General features: G+C 39.8%; 1 protein-coding gene across 1 annotated transcript in view; it reads left to right on the forward strand.

Annotated features, from left to right (window-relative positions):
• LOC108799079 (piezo-type mechanosensitive ion channel component 2-like) overlaps positions 1-10,880 on the forward strand; it is a gene marked incomplete at its 3' end in the record, with an annotated part of 182,803 nt that overhangs the window by 4,426 nt on the left and 167,497 nt on the right. Inside the window, exon 2 of the mRNA XM_018570899.1 lies at positions 5,283-5,378. Coding sequence (XP_018426401.1) covers positions 5,283-5,378 — 96 coding nt within the window. The remainder of the gene's footprint in view (positions 1-5,282; positions 5,379-10,880) is intronic.

The following is a 10,880-nucleotide window of genomic DNA, read 5'->3' on the forward strand; positions in this document are numbered from 1 at the left end:
CGGCCGGTGTTCTGTCGAGAATGCTGACCCAGTCGAATTTGCCGGCCTGACCATCTGCACTTGCGCACACCCCGGGATGAACAGGAAAACGGCCATTTATTTACAAAGTATTTATTTCTAATTGTTAATTGTGACCATTCATAATATGCCATACATGTCATATAATGGCATCCATGGCATGTAATTGCTTACGATATTAATTGTAAATGTGCATAAAATGCTATCCATCTTTTACAGCCATGGATGGCATATTATGAACAGTCACAATTAACAATTAGAAATAAATACTTTGTAAATAAATGGCTGTTTTCTCATTCATGCCTGTGTGTGCGCAATCGCAGATGGTCAGGTTGGCAAATTCGACTGGGTCGGCATTCTCGACAACACCGGCGCCTCTCCTCCCCGCACTGCTCAGCCTCCTGTCACAGATCAGAGGAGAGCAGTGTGGGCAGAGACAGCCAGCGCTCTCTCAGCCATCGATCAGTGATCGCTGAGTGTTTGTAAATAATTGAGGACATAGCATGTTTACTATATCCTCAATTATGAATGAATGGGAGTGATCTACATCACCTCCTGTTCATTCATGAACGTGGTTATAGTAAACATACTATGTCCTCAAGATATGAATGAACAGGAACGCTCAGTATAGAGGATTCCTGTTCAATTCGGCCTGGCATTTTTTAAAATTTTGGTTTAGTTTCTGTTTTGAAATTGTAATTTCGGTGCACCTCTAGTTATGAGTATCTATGGCTGCTTTCATGTTCACATATAATTACAAAGTATACATAGGAACAAGATATTTTACATCAAGCTGATATAATTTTCATATATGTAAAAAAAAGGAAATAATAGTTATAAAAATACCTCAATGTGTTATAACTGTAAACATTTAATCCAACTATAAATATTGACCTGGATTCAACCTAGGATCTTTCATCAAATATAATTATTTTTCCTTGGAAAAAAATACAAAAAGCTCTACCAACAACAAAAACACACCAGTCATCAAGCATACAAAAGACTACACGAATAATCAATGTAGTCAAAAGCAAACACTTAGCCATTGTATCTTATGCTGTTTATTGTGTTTAAACTGATTCCATGCTGAAAGCCTCAGAAGGTACAGCTATAAATTTAGAAATACATATTTGAACTGTGTGTAACCTGGAACATTTGTATAAGTGCTGACTAATACCTGAGTTTTAGACGTACTCATCCATACATTCAAGGTCTTGTAATATAAATTCCATAGGTTTAATGTTTATTGGTTCACATAAATCCCAGAAATTAGGGTTTTACCAAACATTTAAACATTGACAGAGCCATGGAGATCATTCATTTATGCCCCTGCGACCAATTGTGCATCCACAAAGCTGGTTTATAGCGCTAATGTAACCTAATATGATAGTCATTTCTTCAAAATGAGATGCAGTAATTTTTGACTAGTTGACCAATGGTCTCTAAAAAGTATGGCATGGGAGAGCTTTAATGTTTATTTTCAGTCCACTATAGCCTCACTTCTTATTCTCTTAGGTTCATAGCACAGAATCATACATAACTAAATCTAAACTGACTTGGATAAAGAAATTGCTTAATGTTAGTAGGCACTCTTACATAATCTAGTTTATTCACTGTGAGCTAGGGCTTGCCGATTCTCTTCACAAGCAAGCCCAATTTACTTAAGTGGACTGAAAGAGGTCTAGAAATACATCACTGTTGTTTGGTTACCTAAAATTAAAGAATGCAAATTTAGGAATAGTTGACAAATGTACCAAAAATGTATTAAGACATAGGGGGTGATTTACTAAAGGCAAATAGGCTGTTCACTTTGCAAGGGAATTTGCACTTTGCAGGGAAAGTTTCCCTTAGCTTCGTGAATGAGGTGAAGTTCTGCTGACTTCCATTATCCAGTCATGTGAAGGCAAAAATACTTTCTTTTTACATTTTCCTTGCACATGATTGTGTATTCTTTGCAAATTAAAAATCAACACATTCACCAAGCTAGGGGAAACTTCCCTTGCAAAGTGTATGGCCTATTTGCCTCTAGTAAATCAACCCAATAGTTTGTAATGATTGGTTATTTTTAAATAGTCATATGCAGACTAAAGCCTGCAATTAACCTTTCATTATCCTGCATAAATAAAAGAGAGCATGTGATAAAAAATGCTGACACACAGGCTACTACTGTAAAAGGGATCGGTAGAGCCAGAGACATAGGTCTGTGAGGCTGCCCAACACTTTAAAGCAGTGGTTCTCAACTCGTGGGTCGCGACCCAAAAGTGGGTCGCGACACCCTCTGCAGTGGGTCGCGGCGTCATGTCTGAATAGACCGGCCTGAGACTGAATAGAGAAATAGAGGGAATTTGTGGTTCAGCCTGTGGAACCTCATGTCAAACTGTCCCCTCTCTCCCGGCCTCCCCCGGGCTCTCCGATAAAGTGATATGGCCCGGGGAGCGAGGGGACTATTTCCTCACTTTTGGGCCGGCGCAATAATATCAGGAGCCGCGGCTCCCGACAATTAAGTTATAGTTCCGACTATAGGGAAACTTGGTAGATGAGAGGGGACAGGGCCACCCTTTACAGAACAAAATCATGATTTTCATATAACTTGAAGTAGTATTAAACACTCAAACTTTTTTCAGTAATGAATGTAGATCAAACAAATATACATTGACCAGCAAAGTTTTTTTTTTCAAATTTGGCCCAAGCACTTACAGTCATCATGTTTCTGAACAACTGGTTCCAACTCTCTTAGCTCTGCTTTCTGCTACTTTCTGTTGAGTACAAGATCACAAGGGGCAGAACAGTCTCCAGCAACTATCCATCTACTAACATGGAGAAAGGAGAGGGGGAGAAGGAGGAGTGAGAAGCAAAGAGGAAGGGTGTGGCTTGCCCTGCTGTATCTGTGTGTTTTATGGAGACACACAGCTTACTAGCACACAAAAGGGTGGCTCCGTAAGTTCCTGCAAAGGAAAGGAGCCAACCTTAATTAGTATATCAGGGCCAGTACTCAGAAAGGGTAGCAAAATGATTAAAACTAACATTTAAACAAATGTGATTCTTCCCATCATTTGCATCTATCTCATTTAGCAAAGTTTGCAGTCTTCTGCCCTATTATACTTTCATTTAGCAAACATGGCTGTATTTCTGTCAGTAAGTGATTGCAAAGTCAAATATGTTTGCAGATCTTGCAGAATTGTGAGCTTTTCAAAATAGCAGACTGCGTTTTACAATTGTAAATTTGTTATTGAATTCCTACTATATAGATGTAAAAGACATTGACTAAACTAATAATATTCTTCAGGCACTTACTCAGGCACTTAAGAAGCTTAAGACATATTGCTGAACACTGTAGTTCTAGTTCTTAGACAAAATATAGCGTCATATGATTTGTAGCTGATTGATGCATGTTAGCTTCAGATTGTTAAGCTGTCATCTTGCCAGTTCAGTCTCCCAACAGAAGTTTTTAATGTCCATTTAATTTACTAGAAGCGAAAGGACAGTAATGAATCTCGACAGGTATATATACATAAATCATTATAGTTCTTTCTTATCTTTCTGAATTTATTTTCTATGAGAATCTCAATGGTTTTACAAAAATGCTTGAACTTTTTCACAGTGATGACAATTTCTGTTGAAATGTTGAGCTGTGAAAATATTAGTTTACCGTATTAAACCATGAAATCAAGTACTAAACTTTTATTGCTAGATGTGCCTCCCAATGCAGAAACAAGCAGGGCAGTGAAACAGCTGTATCCGTACCAAGAGGCAAGCCATGTTTAAATTAGTGAATGAAGCCATGTGGCAGACGCTGTACTTGCTAGACCTGAAATTCTCTAGCGGTACCAGGTGAACTGGAGTTTGAGAGAACACAAGGGCCATTCATAATTTAGTGTCAATTGCAGCCTTAGCTTGTTGCAGAAGATTAGAACTCAAGGTGCTAATATTAACTTTCATAAAGTGTGAAATATGAATATTTACCACTGAATTATTCAGTCATTTAATCCCTATTTAATTAAAATAGAACCTTTTCTGGTATGACTGTTTTGCTCTCCATATATATGCAGAAACCTCTGTTTTTATCTCCGTGTTGGAGTATTGTTAGGCTGATTTTGCTGGCTATCAGTATTGAGTGCTGGAGAATGTTTATATTATTCATTTTTGCGCGACCTATTTTTATTTTATTTTGTTTTTTTTATAAACTGTTGTTTCTATATCGTTTTATTACCTATATTCAATATTATTATTATCATTATTATAAACATTTAATACACGACAAAAGATTCCCAGAACACCTTGGATTGGCTAAAGAGACAGCACAGTAGGCGCTTTGAAGCTCATTCTGTCTGTGTGAAACTTTGGACTAAGACGTCTGGTTAAGGATAGGTCCCTGCTCTGTTCACTAATCCACTTATGTGTGCACGTGTGTGGAACTGTCAGCTTTAGTCATTGAGCTATGTAGACCTAAATAAAGAGCCTGAAAAGGACTCTAAAATTCCACGTTCTAGCTCTGAAGAAGAAAGCACATTAATAGAGTAAAGTAAGAATTTATGCACAAATCCGCTAAATATTGCCTTCAATCCATGACTGCTTCTCATGCATATATATGGTGATTATACAGGTTATGCCATGACAGTGTGTTAGTCAGTTTGCAATCAAAACTATAATGGATATAACAAATAAACTATGCCTAAACCTTTCATACAGGAGTAATGTAAAGCTAAGCTACCCTGAGCTGGGCACTAATGATTGATTTACAGTATACCTGTTACTTTCAGAGTGCATTGTAATGACAGATGAGCTTTTGTTTTTTTTACCTGAACTCACTCACCACTATAGCAACCAATTACCAATAATGCACTTCTAGGCCCTCGAACAGTGATCAGGTGGCTTGAAAGGGCCAATAATGGGGGTTTTTATATGTGCCAGCCCCTCCCTTTAAAGGATAGGGTTCCTAGCAGGCTTTTGTTTAAGTGTTTTGGAGAGGCCTGGACTAGATAGTGAGAGTTGATTTTTAAGATTTGCCCTTTATAGACTTCAATGTGGTTCAGATTAAAGTAAAGACTTTACAATGAGCATTACAAACAGCCCGCAAAACAAACCCCGATCAATTCTCTCATCCCTAGTTGTAATTCTGTTGCAGGAGTTTTGTTAACAAATCTTAAGAATGACATCATTATCATAATGCTGTGTGTAATTTGTTCTCATCCTCCTTGTGTATATTTAATATAAGTTATGTTTATCTCTTGTGGCTGAAACATATATTTGTTTCTCTTTTACAGCATGCATGTTCCGGTACAGTGGAATATCATTTGTCTACCTCATCTACCTCTTGCTTATTCCTTTATTTTCAGAGCCCACCAAGATAACAATGCAAGGTAAGATCCTATTTACATTAAACTTCTTGTTTTGATTTATATATTTTAGATGAGGTTAGCCTAGTCATACTATTTCTATTACTTGTATGACACACCTGGCCATAAACTTGTTCAATAAACACAGTGCTTTTTTTCAGGACTCACACCCATTCACATAAGCACCTGTAAACATTTTATTAGGTCAAATGGCTCAGTGCAGGTGGATACTCGCTGAAGAATCAGCCAAATTTTTACAGTGTTGTGTTAAAATGAACATAGACTGAAGCGATCCGCTTTGAAACTCCATACTTCCATTTTTTTGGAGGTTCAATGGGCAGCTTCTTGCTTGGAAAAGAGTATGGCCTGGTTATGAATGGCTAAATAGGAGCTAGTGTTTTTCTGTGGATAGTCTAGTAAATTTGTACTTTGTTTATTTTTTTAACTGTACTTTTCAGAAACATCAGAGAGCAGAATACCCATCAAATAAAGAAAATATCTATTGATTTTATATACACTTACACATGTGTACACTAAACAGTCTAAGGGTAAAAATTACATAGAAGATTTAAAGTGGGCAGGGCCAGGAAGGAATTAGAGTTTTATGGTTTGTAAGGTAATTCTGTTGTTATATATCATTGATATATACAATGTGGAAACCTTTTTTTCCCCATAAAACCTACCTAAATGGAATCTGGGGTTTGTCCATGCATGGCAGTGTAACAGTTACAGGCAACCCCCTCCCCCCCACAGTAGCTCATTCGCACCTTCCCTTGGCTGCCACACCACTCCTTTGGTCCCCTGGACGTGAAGAAACACACTCAGTACTTCTAGGTTTGGATGAGCTCGTGACTCATTCCTCTTCCTTTTATGTGACTATGCTAATGATTGGTAACTGGCTGCTCAGGCACTTAGCACTGTCTTATGGGGTGACTACTATTGTAGTTGGTTAAAATACACCAGATAATAAATCACATTATCTATGTCAGTGTTTTTACCAAGCGTGACTAGTAGTTCTATCATAAAGTATGTGTAAATATTTATTGATAATTGTGGCAGAAAAATAAATGTGCAAAATGTTGGTGTATGAGCGGGTACTTGCGTCACATACACATGACAAGAGGAATCACATTTTACAGATTTTCATTGAAAAGGATGTAAACACCGGTCAAGGACAGGGCTGTAGAATTAAGGTATGTACAGGGCTGCAAGAGGTGTTAGTGTAGGTTAGCCTGAGATGAGGGTTAGCAATAGTTTATATCAATGTACAGCTGTCCTTTAAAGTTACACTAAACTTTTTTTATTAAATCTTAAAAATACATTCAAGTACCTTAACTATTATCAAAAATTGTATTTTGTTGTGTACCACTCGGCTGTAGATCCTCAAATCATCTCTCAATTGGTGCTACCACTGTCCTTTCTTCCGGAGGGTGACTACTTTTGTTTACCATGGTCCATGTGTGTCTTGTAAAGTAGCCAAGCTCGTCCTGTTGATAGACTATAACTTCAGTACAAGCTGGTAAACTAAATGTGAGAATTTAGTCAGAAACGGGAGTGAGCTTGGCTACTTTACAAGCAAAGACAGAGACACCGGCACTCCAAATGATAAGCAATCAGCATATGCTTTGGTATGCTTTGTTTGAGGAAGGGGATCCTCTGCGACCCCGAAACGTTCGTTGCTATACTTGCTATACTGCACGTCAATAAATAGACGTTTGCTTATCATTTTGGAGTGTCGGTGTCTCTGTCTTCACCTATGATGGTTACGGCTGCCACGCGTTGACTACCGCAGCACCCACTTCTTTAAAGGATCTTTGCAGTCAGGAGTGTGATGTGACCATGGACTTTCTGGCTACTTTACAACACACACAGGAACCATGGGGAACAAAAGCAGCCACCCTCCAGAAGCTAGGACAATGTCAGCATGAATTCAGAGCTGGTTTGAGGATCTACAGCCGAGTGATACACAAATAAGATACATTTTTGTTAATAGTTATGGTACTCGAATGTATTTTTAAGATTTAACTCCTGCGTTTAGTGTCACTTTAACTGTGTTACCACAGTTACAAATAACGACCCATGACAAAGTTTATCTATCTATCTATCTATCTATCTATCTATCTATCTATCTATCTATCTATCTATCTATCTATCTATCTATCTATCTATCTATCTACAATTGGCAAGTGTTTGCAATTGTCGAAGTTTTTTCGATCGTCGATTCGTCGGCTATTGATTGATTAGCCTGTTTGGGGCTCCACACACGACCTGAGCCACACGTCACACGCTGCGCCCGACGCTGAAGCCACGCCCACCGCACAGGACGCTGATGCCGCGCACTCCGCTTCTCTTCTTGCTTTGAGCTCCCTCACTCGGCGCTGGCCCGCCGACAATCGATCGGAAAGTAAGTCCGGACCCATTAAACTGTACCCCACACCCGCTAGGGAACTACAAATCCAAGCATGCCACCAAAGAGCGAGCAGAGCAGGGAGGAGAGATCCGCCTCCTGTGACAGCGCGGCCTGTCTCCGCCCCCACACCGCTCTGCTGGACTGTGATAGGTGGCTGAGCGGTGTGGGAGGAGAGACGCCGGCCGCTCACAGCGCTCTCCTCTCGCAGCACTCCGCCGGCTGTCACTTTCTCTCCTCCCCGCCGGGACACAGAGCAGCGTCCAGCGGGGAGGAAAGTAATCACGGATGCGCCAATGTATCGGCAGGAAATGGCACTTTCAGCATTTAGCCAAAAGTGCCATTTTCGGCCGGCACCCCCCTCAGCTGCGTGCCCGGGGCAAGCGCACCTGCTGCCCCCCCGGTTGTTGCGCCACTCACCAGAATATATATGTATATATATCTAGCTGGTGATATTCTGCATTGTGCCACTGTATTATACAATGCAGAGCACCAGCAGTTATAGAGGAACACCAAATCCCAACAATAATACATTAAGCAGCCTGTATAATGCATTATTGCTGGCATTTGTTGTTCCTCTATAGCTGCTGGTATTCTCCATTGCGCTGTATAATGTATTATTGCTGGGATTTGTAGTTCCTCTATAACTGGTCAGTGGTATTCTCCATTGCGCCGTATAATCATACAGCGCAATGAAGAATACCACCAGCTATAAAGGACTACAAATCCCAGCAATAGTACATTATAGTATAAAGGACTATTGCTGGCATTTTTGTTTTCCTATATAGCTGCTGGTATTCTGCATTGCGCCGAATAATCATTATACAGCGCACTGCAGAATACCACCAGCTATAGAGGACTACAAATCCCAGCAATAATAAATTATACAGCGCAATGCAGAATAACGCCAGCTACAGAGAACTACAAATCCCAGCAATAGTACGCTGTAGTGTACAATTGCTGTGATTTGTTGTATTCCTCTATAGCTGCTGGTATTCTGCACTGCGCTGCTGTATAATGTACTACATTGCACACCACACTTTTTTTTTTACTTCCACCGCTCCAAGCTTGCTCCTGTGATGAACTACAATCTCAATACAAACTAGTAGTCCATCACTGGAGCCTCCCCCCCCTGATTAACCGATTAATCGAACTTAATAATCGGCCAACTAATCGATTTTGAAAATAATCAATAGCTGCAGCCCTACTGCAAACATAAAGACAGTTTTCAGTATGGTGGAGTGTAAATGTCCAGTGCACACCCAGTTTTGTGTCTAGGATATTTTAGAGCTAATATGAATGTTATTGTGCAGCGTGTCCATCAGTGACCAACAATCTGGTATTCATTGTGGTGTTCAGCATGACTGTCTGTCTGGCATATGTATATCTTTATGCCCTTCACCTATGGAACACATTATTTGTTACTTGTGAGGAGCGAGCAGCACTCTTATTTTCCCAAATAGATTGCCGTCGGGCATACGGAGGCGATCCGGGTTGTATGCCCGGGCATATTTGCAGGGGCAGGCCTGGAGCAGTAGCTCCACCTGCCCCTATGCTAATCTGGCCCTGGGAGACACACACAGTTTACTAAAACACCCAAAGTAGGCTTCATAGGACACTGCAAGGGAATCGAGCCCCCCTAAAACAGTATATCAGGGCCAGTACTCTGGAGACCAGCTGATTCTGTAGGAAACTAAAACTTTTAAACATCAAGAAGTAGCATCAATTGTAAGTGATTTAATCAGCATTTGAAATAGCCTAAAAACCTTTTGACTTTAATATAACTTTAACTGATAAAAGATGTGTCTCTTTCTGATCAGTTTAGCTTTGGTGCACCGTAATGCATAATTTGTCATCTTGTGTTGATTTGGGGGGTGGGGGTATTATAGTCATAAAGAGCTTGATGAAAGACAGCTTGGTGCATCTGCCAGTTTCTGAAATCTTTTGTGCATTACAGGGTAATTACTTGTTACTTTCTTTAGAAATCTGTTTATTGATTGGTCTTGCATGCTGAGGATGAGCAGATAGAGATGTATTGGTACTGAAGACATAATTTGCTGAGCAGTGAAATGTGACTTACACTTTACATAGAATAGATAGTACCATGGTTAATTGCAAACCAGTCTAATCAAGGTCTGCATTGTGAACAATATATGTAACATACAACGATAAATAAAGCATAGGTTTCATGAAGGCTATTTATCAAGAGGTTGTTTTTACCAAGGCTGTTATTTATAGGGTTCAAGACCATTTTATTTTAATGGAGAAGTGATTAAAGTGATCACTTTAACACTTAAAGGTACTGAAAATGAAAGATAAGCTGTGGAACAATGCTGCCAAGGTTCCATGTCACAAGGGCCAACTGTAGAGCACTTCTGCCACTATTCAACTCTGATCAGTGTTTAGGGCTGCCACCGACTAATCGATAAAAAATCAATAACGAAAACTGTTGTCAACTATTCTCATTATTGATTAGTTGGGTGGATCCCGTAGCTCTTGCCTCCATGCTGGGAGGAGGGCACAGCAAGCAGTGGGCGGGTGCAATAGCCAGCCTGCTATTGGCTATTGCAATTTGAAATGGCCAATAGCACCAGCCCACTACCTGCTGTATTTACATTCAGCTGCCGTCTGCGGAATCTTGCCACTGGCAGCTGTCATTCCCTGGCTGAAGCTTTTCAAGCTCCATGTGCCCACAATACAATTATTTAAAAACAAAAGTATAAAAGGTGGGAAAAAGTTATTTTTGGTTTTGGCCTCACAAATTCTGCTGCGGGAGGTGCATTGCGGTGCCATTAATTTCAATGGCACTCTAATCGAGCCTCCCACCCACAGTGTGATTCCCGCACTGGAACGCACGGTTCCGCATTGCCATGCTTTCCAGTGTGATTGCAAAAAATTGTGCATGCAGTTTTATTCTGAAGTAAACTTTATGTTTGTAACACTGCATTTGTGCATTTTATTTTAAATTAAGGAGTGTATTTAATTTTTTTAATCCTATTAATCTAAAAAATAATTGGCCCACTAATCGATTATGAAAATAATAATTAGTTGCAGCCCTATCAGTGTTCATTAAAAGGTTTCACCTTTTGTTTGAATGAAGGAATCTCCTGACAATAAAC

This window comes from Nanorana parkeri, unplaced genomic scaffold (assembly GCF_000935625.1).
Source record: "Nanorana parkeri isolate BGI_ZX_2015 unplaced genomic scaffold, ASM93562v1 scaffold1625, whole genome shotgun sequence".
Taxonomy (NCBI): domain Eukaryota; kingdom Metazoa; phylum Chordata; class Amphibia; order Anura; family Dicroglossidae; genus Nanorana; species Nanorana parkeri.